At 47.6% G+C, this 12,608-nt stretch overlaps 1 protein-coding gene across 1 annotated transcript; it reads right to left on the reverse strand.

Moving 5' to 3' along the window:
* Positions 1-909: 909 nt before the first annotated feature.
* LOC139249758 (CUGBP Elav-like family member 1) lies at positions 910-8,067 on the reverse strand (the record flags this gene model as incomplete). The annotated part of the gene is made up of 3 exons (XM_070872546.1): positions 910-1,280; positions 1,981-2,091; positions 7,939-8,067. Coding segments are annotated over 3 exons (611 nt in total), but the record flags the coding sequence as incomplete, so codon positions are not given.
* Between the last annotated feature and the right edge of the window lie 4,541 nt (positions 8,068-12,608).

Here is a 12,608-nt window from a genome sequence, read left to right on the forward strand (position 1 = left end):
CACACACACACCGAGCCCCCCACACACACACACCGAGCCCCCCCCCCACACACACACTGAGCACCCCCCACACACACACACTGAGCCCCCCCCACACACACACTGAGCCCCCCACACACACACACACTGAGCCCCCCACACACACACACCGAGCCCCCCCCACACACACACTGAGCCCCCCACACACACACACACTGAGCCCCCCACACACACACACCGAGCCCCCCTCCCACACACACACACCGAGCCCCCCCCCCACACACACTCACCGAGCCCCCCACACACACACACCGAGCCCCACACACACACACACACCGAGCCCCCCACACACACACACCGAGCCCCCCACACACACACACCGAGCCCCCCACACACACACACCGAGCCCCACACACACACACACGTATCTAAGCTCACAGTGTGTGTGGAGAAACACAGTGAGCTGCAAGACTGGGTACAGTACGGTTGAGTATAGGTCTATTGGTGGGGGGCTGTGCATGGAGAGCGCACTGTGAGCGGACCCCAAAACAGTGACCCGCAAAGTAGGTAATTCTTTGTAAAGCACTTTAGGATGTACTGAGGATGTGAGAGGTGCGATATAAATCGTTCTTTGGTGGTGGATGGATTTGTTTTAAAAGGCTGCTTCTTTAATGTCCTTCCCAATAACTTTACACACAGCACGTCACAAGCAGAATAACTGAGTACAGGCAGCATCTGTAAAGTCCATGTATAACCTGTGGCATGGCAAGTCAGCTTTAAACTAGTGCACACTGATTCATGAGGTATTCACGCTGCCCGTTAGTTTGGTAAGGAACAAACTGCTTTTACCAACACTAGGCAGCAGTGATGGTTAGAGGGTGGGGATATTACAGCCCCATTTCATCATATCATAGGATGGCTGCATTGGGCTTAGCCTCCATTATCCATAAAGGCCCGATGCATTGGCCTCTGGCCTGCTTCCATCTCCTGCTCCTCCCTGTGCTTGCACTGGGAAACCCCATGGGCGGGACAAGGCCTGACTGCCAGACTCCATTGGGCAAACTGGAGCTGGGCAGGCACCCAGAGCCTGATGGGACGCTGCTGGTGGTACTTGCCTTCTTTCTGGCTTCCTGCGGCGCTCAGGCTCTGTTGGGTCAGAAGACTCTGGTTGTAGAGGGAGGGGAGGGCTGCGGCTGCATACTGCTGTATCCCAGAATAGGCCTGGGTCAGAGCGTCCATCGTATTGCCTGTACCGTTCGATAGACCCCCACTTCCCAGTCCACCGTTCAACGCTGCCATACCTGGGGACAGGAATGATCATGGCCACAATTCACATCATCTTACAGTATTTGCTGCACAAAACAGCAACATTAAAGATTAAACAGTCGGAAGCCGGATCCACCGCCCCCCCCCTGCCCAGGACAGGAGCCCAGACCCCCACCCCGTACGGGAGCCCGGACCCCCTCCCACCGTCCTGCCCTGGACAGGAGCCCCCCCCCCCCCCCCCCCGCCAGGAGCCCGGACCCCCCTCCCCGCCCCGGACAGAAGCCCGGACCCACCCCACCTCCCGCCCCGGACAGGAGCCCGGATCCCCACCGCCCCGGACAGGAGCGCGGACCCCCCACCGCCCCGGACAGGAGCCCGGACCCCCCCCACCGCTCCGGACAGGAGCCCGGACCCCCCCCACCGCCCCGGACAAGAGCCCGGACCTCCCCCCCCCGCCCCGGACAGGAGCCAGGATCCCCCCCAGCCCCGGACAGGAGCCCGGACCCCCCCCCCGCCCCGGACAGGAGCCCGGACCCCCCCCCCCCGCCCCGGACAGGAGCCCGGACCCCCCCCCCGCCCCGGACAGGAGCCCGGACCCCCCCTGCCCCGGACAGGAGCCCGGACCCCCCCCCGCCCCGGACAGGAGCCCGGACCCTCTTCCCTCCCCTGCACACCAGACAGGAGGCTGAACATTGCAAGAGCGGCGTTGATTTGGATTGGACCGGCTTCCTTCACCTGCTAACGAGTTGACATTGAGGCCGCCTGTCGCCCCCGCCAGTGTCTGCAGAGCCCCCAGAGATGCCATTGGGTTTACTGAGGAGTTTGTACTGTTGCTGCTCGAAGAACCTACAGTCAAAGGAAGAAGGTGATAAACAAACCTGTGATAACAGACTGACCCTCTTTAACATAGAAACATAGACAATAGGTACAGGAGTAGGCCAGGGTTGACGGTGGATAGGCAATGGCAAACATTTAAAGATCACATGGATGAACTTGAATAATTGTACATCTCTGTCTGGAGTAAAAATAAAACGGGAAGGTGGCTCAACCATGGCTAACAAGGGAAATTAAGGATAGTGTTAAATCCAAGAAAGAGGCATATAAATTGTCCAGAAAAAGCAGCAAACCTGACGACTGGGAGAATTTTGTAATACAGCAGAGGAGGACAAAGGGATTAATTAGGAGGGGAAAATGGAGTATGAGAGGAAGCTTGCTGGGAACATAAAAACTGACTGCAAAAGCTTCTATAGATATGTGAAGAGAAAAAGATTAGTGAAAACAAACATAGATCCCTTGCAGTCAGATTCAGGTGAATTTATAATGGGGAACAAAGAAATGGTGGACCAGTTAAACAAATACTTTGGTTCTGTTTTCACGAAGGAAGACACAAATAACCTTCCGGAAATACTAGGGGACCGAGGGTCTAGTGAGAAGGAGGAACTGAAGGATATCTTTATAAAGTGGGAAATTGTGTTAGGGAAATTGATGGGATTGAAGGCCGATAAATCCTTGGGGCCTGATAGTCTGCATCCCAGAGTACTTAAGGAAGTGGCCCTTGAAATAGTGGATGCATTGGCGATCATTTTCCAACAGTCTATCAACTTTCGATCAGTTCCTATGGATTGGAGGGTAGCTAATGTAACATCACTGTTTAAAAAAGGAGGGAGAGAAAAAATGGGTAATTATAGACCGGTTAGCCTGCCATCAGTAGTGGGGAAAATGTTGGAATCATTATTAAAGATGAAATAGCAGCGCAGTGACAGGATCGGTCCAAGTCAGCATGGATTTATGAAAGGGAAATCCTGCTTGACAAACCTTCTGGAATATTTTGAGGATGTAACTAGTAGAGTGGACAAGGGAGAACCCTTGGATGTGGTGTATTTGGACTTTCTAAAGGCTTTTAATAAGGTCCCACACAAGAGATTGGTGTGCAAAATCAAAACACATGGTATTGAGGGTAATGTACTGACGTGGATAGAGAACTGGTTGGCAGATAGGAAGCAGAGAGTCGGGATAAACGGGTCCTTTTCAGAATGGCAGGCAGTGACTAGTGGAGTGCCGCAGGGCTCAGTACTGGGACCCCAGCTCTTTACAATATACATTAATGATTTAGATAAAGGAATTGAGTGTAATATCTCCAAGTTTGCAGAAGACACTAAACTGGGTGGTGGTGTGAGCTGTGAGGAGGATGCTAAGAGGCTGCAGGGTGACTTGGATAGGTTAGGTGAGTGGGCAAATACATGGCAGATGCAGTATAATGTGGATAAATGTGAGGTTATCCATTTTGGGGGCAAACACACGAAGGCAGAATATTATCTGAATGGTGGCAGATTAGGAAAGGGGGAGGTGCAACGAGACCTGGGTGTCATGGTTCATCAGTCATTGAAAGTTGGCATGCAGGTACAGCAGGCGATGAAGGCGGCAAATGGCCTTCATAGCTCGGAGATTTGAGTATCGGAGCAGGGAGGTCTTACTGCAGTTGTACAGGGCCTTAGTGAGGCCTCACCTGGAATATTGTGTTCAGTTTTGGTCTCCTATTCTGAGGAAGGACGTTCTTGCTATTGATGGAGTGCAGCGAAGGTTCACCAGATTGATTCCAGGGATAGCGGGACTGACATATGAGGAGAGACTGGATCAACTGGGCCTTTATAGACTGGAGTTTAGAAGGATGAGAGGGGATCTCAGAGAAACTTACAAGATTCTGACGGGACTGGACTGGTTAGATGCGGGAAGAATGTTCCCGATGTTGGGGAAGTCCAGAACCAGGGGACAGTCTTAGGATAAGGGGTAGGCCATTTAGTACTGAGATGAGGAGAAACTTCTTCACTCAGAGAATTGTTAACCTGTGGAATTCCCTACCGCAGAAAGTTGTTGATGCCAGTTCATTGGATATATTTAAGAGGGAGTTATATATGGCCCTTACAGCTAAAGGAATCAAGGGTTGTGGAGAGAAAGTAGGAAAGGGGTACTGAGGGAATGATCATCCATGATCTTATTGAATGGTGGTGCAGGCTCGAAGGGCCTGCTCCTGCACCTAATTTCTATGTTTCAACCATCCCAATACACAAAGAAACATAGAAATTTATAGCGCTGAAGGAGGCCATTCCGGCCCATCGTGTCCACGCCGGCCGACAAAGAGCCACACGGCTCTCAGTCAGCAGCCCTGAAGGTTACATATAAACCTATGAACAATGACGGAAAGGCAAAGAGCACCCAGCCCAACCAGTCCGCCCCACACAACTGCGACACCCCTTATACTGAAACATTCGACACTCCACCCCAACCGGAGCCATGTGATAAAAACCCAGGCCAATTTAGGGAGAGAAAATCTGGGAAAATTCCTCTCTGACCCATCCAGGCGATCGAAACTAGTCCAGGAGATCACCCTGGCCGTATTCTATTCCCTGCAGTACTTACCATTATATCTGCGCCGTCTAACAAAAGGTGATCCAGTCTAATCCCAATTACCAGCTCTAGGTCCGTAACCCTGCAGGTTACTGCACTTTAAGTGCCCATCCAACCATCTCTTAAAAGTGGTGAGGGTTTCTGCATCCACCACTCTTCCAGGCAGCGCGTTCCAGATCCCCACAACCCTCTGCGTAAAGACGTTCCTCCTCAAATCCCCTCTAAACCTTCCACCAACCACCTTAAAACGATGCCCCCTCGTAATAGCCCCCTCCACCAATGCAAATAGACCTTTACTATCACTATGTCCATGCCCTCAATGAGGTCTCCTCTCAACCTCCTCTGTTCCAATGAGAACAAACCCAACCTATCCAATCTGTCCTCATAACTAAGATTCTCCATTCCAGGCAGCATCCTAGTAAATCTCTTCTACACCTTCTCTAGTGCAATCACGTCCTTCCTATAATACGGCGACCAGAACTGCACGCAGTATTCCAGCTGTGGCCTAACCAAAGTACTATACAATTTAAGCATAACATCCCTGCTCTTATATTCTATGCCTCCACCAATAAAGGCAAGCATTCTGTATGCCTTCTTAACCACCTTATCCCACCTGGCCTGCTACTTTCAGGGATCTGTGGACAAGCACTCCAAGGTCCCTTTGTTCATCTACACTATTAAGTGACCTACCGCTTAATGTGTAAACCCTTTCCTTATTAGCCCTCCCAAAGTGCATCACCTCACACTTCTCTGAATTAAATTCCATTTGCCAGTGCTCTGCCCACCTGACCAGTAGATTGATATCCTCCTGCAGCCCATGACTTTCCTCTTCATTATCAACCACACAGCCAATTTTAGCGTCGTCTGCAAACTTCTTAATCATACTCCCTATATTCAAATCTAAATCGTTGATACATACCACAAAAAGCAAGGGATCCAATACTGAGCCCGCAGAACCCCACTGGAAACATCCTTCCAGTCACAAAAACATCCATCAATCATTACCCTTTGCTTCCTGCCTCCGAGCCAATTTTGGATCCAACTTGCCACTTTGCCCTGTATCCCATGGGCTTTAACCTTCATGACCAGTCTATCATGTGGGACCTTATCAAAAACCTTGCTAAAGTCCATATATACTACATTGTACTCACTACCCTCATCGACCCACTTGGTTACCTCAGGTTAGTCAAACACGATCTTCCCTTAACAAATCCGTGCTGATTGTCCCTAGTTAATCCTTGCCTTTCCAAATGCAGATTTATCCTGTCTTTCAGGATTTTTCCCAATAATTTTCCCATCACTGAGGCTAGTCTGACAGGCCTGTAATTACTCGGCCTATACCTTTTTCCCTTTTTAAACAAGGGTACTACATTAGCAGTTCTCCAATCCTCTGGCACCATGTCCAGATCCAAAGAGGACTGGAAAATGATGGTCAAGGCCTCTGCTATTTCCTCTTTTACTTCGCTCAACAGCCTGGGATGCATTTCATCCAGGCCTGGGGACTTATCTACTTTCAAAGCTGCTAAACCCCCTAATACTTCCTCTCACTACATTTATTTCATCCAGAATATCACACTCCTCCTCGATAGCAGAATCTGCATTGCCCCTTTCCTTTGTGAAAACAAATGCAAAGTATTCGTTAAGAACTTTACCAACATCTTCCGCCTCCAAACAAAGATTACCCTCTTTCCTTAGTTACCCTCTTACTCTTAATATATTTTGAACATCTTAGGGTTTTCCTTAATTTTACTAGCCAAGAATTTCTCGTGCTCTCTTAGCATTCTTAATATCCTGTTTAATTTTGCCTCTTAACTTTCTATATTCCTCTAAAGATTCTAAAGTATTTAGCCGTTGGTATATGACATAAGCGTTCCTTTTTTTTTTAATGCTCCCCTCTAAGTCCCTAGACATCCACCTCACACATCTCACGTGTGCAAAGTGCCCGTCAATCTCCATGGCGAGACACAGTCAATGCTAAGTGAACTCGAGATGGATGCACTCGGGGACTGCTGGCTGTGGTCAACGCATTGGTGTCTCACCTCAACTGGTTAGTGTGCTCAGTGGACTGGGGGCCTAATCAATGCATCAGTGCTTTTACCTACACTCAGGACTGGGGCACTCAATGCATTGGTGCCTTTACCTGACATTGGTGGTCGCACTCGGGGACTGCTGGCTGTGGTCAATGAGTTACTGCCTTTACCTGAAGAGGTTAATACACTCGGACCTGCTGGCTGTGGTAATGCGTTGGTGCCCTTACATAAATTTTTCAATGAACTCAGGGGACTGCTGGCTCTGGTCAATGCATTGGTGGCCTCAGATGAACTGGTTAATGCACTCATGGAACTGCTGGCTCTGGTCATAGAATCAGAGAAATTTATGGCACTGAAGGAGGTCATTAGGCCCATCGTGTCTGTTCTCGCCTAAAAAGAGCTGCCCAGCCTAATCCAGCTCTCGATCCGTGGCTCTGTAGGTTACAGCACTTCAAGTGCAAGTACTTTTTAAATGTGGTGAGGGTTTCTGCCTCTACCACCCTTTCAGGCAGTGAGTTCCAGACCCCCACCACCCTCTGGGTGAAGAAAGTTATACAGTTCAAGCATAACCTCCCTTGCTCTTGTATTCTATGCCTCAGTTAATAAAGGCAAGTATTCCATTTGCCTTCTTAACCACCTTATCTACCTGGCCTGCTACCTTCAGGGATCTGTGGACCTGCACTCCAAGGTCCCTTTGTTCCTCTACACTTCTCAGTGTCCTACCATTTAATGTGTATTCCTTGCCTTGTTCGCTCTCCCCAAACACATTACCTCACACTTCTCCGGATTGAATTCCATTTGCCACAGCTCTGCCCACCTGACCTGTACATTGATATCTTCCTGCAGTCCGCAGCTTTCCTCCTCACAGTCAACCACATGGACAATTTTATCTGCAAACTTCTCAATCATACCCCCTATATTCAAGTCTAAGTCATTGATATATACCACAAGCAAGGGACCCAGTACTGAGCCCTGCAGAACCCCACTGGAAACATCCTTCCAATCACAAAAACATCCATCAACCATTACCCTTTGCTTCCTGCTACTGAGCCAATCTTGGATCCAACTTGCCACTTTCCCTTGGATCCCATGGGCTTTTTATTTTCTGACCAGTTTGAGATGTGGGTCTTTGTCAAAAGCCTTGCTAAAATCCATATACACTACATCAAAGATGCTACCCTCATCAACCCTCCTTGTTACCTCCTGAAAAAGTTCAATCAGGTTAGTCAGACAATGATCAATGCATTGGTGCCCTTACCTGAACAGGTTAATGCGCTCAGGGAGCCACTGCCTGAGGTCAGTGCGTTGGTGACCGGCGCAGTGTTCTGAGCTGCGCTTGCAGCCGCGGCCAGTGCAGCGAGGTTCTGTAACTGCATGGTATTGAGACCTGAAAGGGAAGAAGCTGTATTCACACAACACAAAGATCTTCTGTACTCGGCTAGTGATGGATCATGTTGGATGTATGTGCGCTAAATCCATGGGGAATACCTGAGTCTTCCTGTCCGGGGGTCTCCCATTCCTCCCCATAACCCCTATCTGCAGCAGAGGAGCCATAGACAAGCTGCCAGTGACATAAAGTGGTCCCAGGGACTACAGAGCTCTGTTAACTCTCCACTGATATGTTTAATGGCACTATCTGGTTAGCCTGAGTTCAACGGGAGTATCCAGCCTGCGTTTGAAGGAGTGTTTGGATGGCCTGTGTTTGATGGGAATGTAACGCCCCGATTTAAGAAAGGAGAGAGACAGAAAGCAGGACACTGTAGACCTGTTAGCCTAACATCTGTGGTTGAGAAAATGCTGGAGTCCATTATGAAGGAAGCAGTAGCAGGACATTTGGAAAATCATGATTCAATCAAGCAGAGTCAGCATGGTTTTATGAAAGGGAAATCATGTTTGACAAATTTTCTGGAGTTCTTTGAGGATGTAATGAGCAGGGTGGATAAAGGGGAACCAGTGGATGTGGTGTATATGGACTTCCAGAAGGCATTCGATAAGATGCCACCGGCTAAGAGCTCACGGGGTTGGGGTAATATATTAGCGTGGATAGAGGATTGGCTAACAAACAGAAAACAGAGCATCAGGATAAATTAGTAATTTTCCGGTTGGCAAACAGTAACTAGTGGGGTGCCGCAGGGATCAGTGCTGGGTCCTCAACTATTTACAATCTATATTAATGACTTGGATGAAGGGACCAAGTGTAATGTAGCCAAGTTTGCTGATGATACAAAGATGGGTGGAAAAGCAAAGGGATATAGACAGGCTAAGTGATTGGGCAAACATTTGGCACAAAAACAGAAAATGCTGGAAATCTCAGCGGGTCAGGCAGCATCTGTGGAGAGAAAGCAGAGTTAACGTGTCGGGTCGATGACCCTTCGTCAGGGCAGGGCAAAATTTGGCAGATGGAGTATAATGTGGGAAAATGTGAGGTTATCAACTTTGGTAGGAAGAATAAAAAAGCAAGTTATAATGTAAATGGAGAGAGATTATAAAATGCTGCAGTACAGAGAGATCTGGGGGTCTTTGTACGTGAAACACAAAAAGTTAGTATGCAGGTACAGCAAGTGATCAGGAAGGCAAATGGAATGTTGGCCTTTATTGCAAGGGAGATAGAGTATAAAAGTAGGGAAGTCCTGCTACAACTGTACAGGGCATGAAGGAAGAGTATCCGGGAGGGCGCTGAGCACCTCGAGCCTCGTCGCCGAGAGCATGCAGAAAACAAGCGCAGGCAGCGGAAGGAGTGTGCGGAAAACCTGTCCCACCCACCCTTTCCTTCAACCACTGTCTGTCCAACCTGTGAGAGACTGTAATTCCTGTATTGGACTGTACAGTCACCCGAGAACTCACTTTTAGAGTGGGAGCAAGTTTTTCTCGATTCCGAGGGACTGCCTATGATGATGATGATGATGATGGAGACCACACCTGGAGTACTGCGTACAGTTTTGTTCTCCTTATTTAAGGAAGAATATACTTGCTTTGGAGGCTGTTTAGAGAAGGTTCACTAGGTTGATTCCGGAGATGGAGAGGTTGTCTTATGAAGAAAGGTTGAGCAGATTGGGCCTATACTCATTGGAGTTTAGAAGAATGAGAGATGACCTTACTGAAACATATAAGATACTGAGGGATCTGGACAAAGTACATGCAGAAAGGATGTTTCCCCACGTGGGTGAATCTTGAACTAGGGGGCATAGTTTCAGAATAAGGGGTCGCCCATTTAAAACAAAGATAAAACGGTCATTTGGAAAGACAAGGATTAATCAGGGACAGTCAGCATGGATTTGTTAAGGGAAGGTTGTGTCTGACTAACTTGATTGAATTTTTTGAGGAGGTAACCAGGAGGGTCGATGAGGGCAGTGTGTACGATGTAGTGTAATGGATTGTAGCAAAGCTTTTGATAAGGTCCCACATGGCAGACTGGTCACAAAAGTAAAAGCCCATGGGATCCAGGGCAAAGTGGCAAGTTGGATCCAAAATTGGCTCCGAGGCAGTAAGCAAAGGGTAATGGTTGATGGGTGTTTTGTGACTGGAAGGCTGTATCCAGTGGGGTTCCACAGGGCTCAGTACTGGTTCCCTTGCTTTTTGTGGTATATATCAATGACTTGGACTTGAATGTTGGGGATATGATTAAGAAGTTTGCAGATGATACAAAAATAGGCTGTGTGGTTGATAATGAAGAAGAAAACTGCGGACTACAGGAAGATATTAAAATAAGATATTAAAATACAGATCAGGTGGGCAGAACAGTGACAAATGGAATTCAATCTGGAGAAGTGTGAGATAATGTATTTGGGGAGAGCTAACAAGGCAAGGGAATACACATTAAATGGTAGGACACTGAGAAGTGTCGAGGAACAAAGGGACCTTGGAGTGCAGGTCCACAGATCCCTGAAGGTAGCAGACCAGGTAGATAAGGTGGTTAGGAAGGCATACGGAATACTTGCCTTTATTAACCAAGGCATACAATACAAGAGCAAGGAGGTTATGCTTGAACTGTATAAAATACTGGTTAGTTCTCGGTCCGTCGCCCTGTAGGTTACGGCACTTCAGATGCACATCCAAGTACTTTTTAAATGTGGTGAGGGTTTCTGCCTCTACCGCTCTTTTGAGACACCTCAATCAGGTCACCCCTCAGCTTTCTCTGTTCCAAAGAAAACAAACCCAGTCTATCCAATAGCTCATAGCTAAAATTCTCCAATCCTGGCAACATCCTCGTAAATCTCCTCTGCACCCTCTCCCGTGCAATCACATCCTTCCTGTAATGTTGACCAGAACTGCACGCAGTACTCCAGCTGTGGCCTAACCAGTGTTTTATACAGTTCAAGCATAACCTCTCTACTCTTGTGTTAAGAACATAAGAAATAGGAGCAGAAGTCGGCCATTCGGCCCCTCGAACCTGCTCCGCCATTCAATAAGATCATGGCCGATCTGATCATGGACTCAGCTCCACTTCCCCGCCCGTCCCCATAACCCTCGACTCCCTTGTCATTCAAAAATCTGTCTGTCTCCATCTTAAATTTATTCAATGACCCAGACTCCACAGCTCCCTGGAGTAGAGAATTCCAAAGATTCATGGCCCTCAGAGAAGAAATTCCTCCTCATTTCTGTCTTAAATGGGCGACCCCTTATTCTGAAACTATGCCCCCTAAGTTCTAGATTTGCCCATGAGGGGAAACATCCTCTCTGCATCTACCCTGTCCAGCCCTCAGTATCTTATACGTTTCAGTAAGATCACCTCTCATTCTTCTAAACTCCGAGTTTTGCCCAACCTGCTCAACCTTTCTTCATATGACAACCCCTTCATCTCAGGAATCAACCTCGTGAACCTTCTCTGAACTGCCTTCTTAAATGAGGAGACCAAAACTGTACGCAGTACTCCAGTTGGAGTGGAACTTCTCTGCTTTTATACTCTATCCCCCTTGCAATAAAGGCCAACATTTCATTTGCCTTCCTGATCACTTGCTGTACCTGCATACTAACTTTTTGTGTTTCATGCACAAGAAACCCCAGGTCCTTCTGTACCGCAGCATTTTGTAATCTCTCCTCATTTAAATAATAATTTGCATTTTTATTTTTCCTACTAAAGTTGATAGCCTCACATTTTCCCACATTATACTCTATCTGCCAAATTTTTGCCCAGTTACTGAGCCTATCTCTCTCCCTTTGTAGATTCTTTACATCCTCCTCAGAACTTGCTTTCCCACCCATCTTTGTATAAGCAAACTTGACTACATTACACTCGGTCCCTTCATTCAAGTCATTAAAATAAATTATAAATAGTTGAGGCCCCAGCACTGATCCCTGTGGCACCCCACTAGTTACTGATTTTCAGGTTGGCAATGACCCATTTATCCCGACTCTCTGGTTTCTATTAGTTAGCCAATCCTCTATCCACGCTAATATATTACACCCAACCCTGTGGACTTTTATCTTGTGCACCTTTTATGTGGCACCTTATCAAATGCCTTCTGGAAATCCAAAAACACGACATCTACTGGTTCCCTCTTATCCACCCTGCTCGTTACATCCTCAAAGAACACCTGCAAATTTGTCAAACATGATTTCCCTTTCATAAAACCATGCTGACTCTGCTTGACTGTATTATGATTTTCTAAATGTCCTGCTACTGCTTCCTTAATAATGGACTCCAGCATTTTCTCAGCCACAGATGTTAGACTAACTGGTCAATAGTTTCCTGCTTTTTGTCTCCCTCCTTTTTTAAAATCGGGACGTTACATTTTCGGTTTTCCAATCCGCTGGGACCTCTCCAGATTACAGGGAATTTTGGTAGATTACAACCAATGCATCCACTATCTCTGCAGCTACTTCTTTTAAGACCCTAGGATGCAGGCCATCAGGTCCAGGGGACTTGTCCATCTTTAGTCCTATTAGTTTGCCGAGTACTTTATCTCCAGTGATAGTGATCGATTTAAG

This window comes from Pristiophorus japonicus, unplaced genomic scaffold (assembly GCF_044704955.1).
Source record: "Pristiophorus japonicus isolate sPriJap1 unplaced genomic scaffold, sPriJap1.hap1 HAP1_SCAFFOLD_3301, whole genome shotgun sequence".
NCBI lineage: Eukaryota > Metazoa > Chordata > Chondrichthyes > Pristiophoridae > Pristiophorus > Pristiophorus japonicus.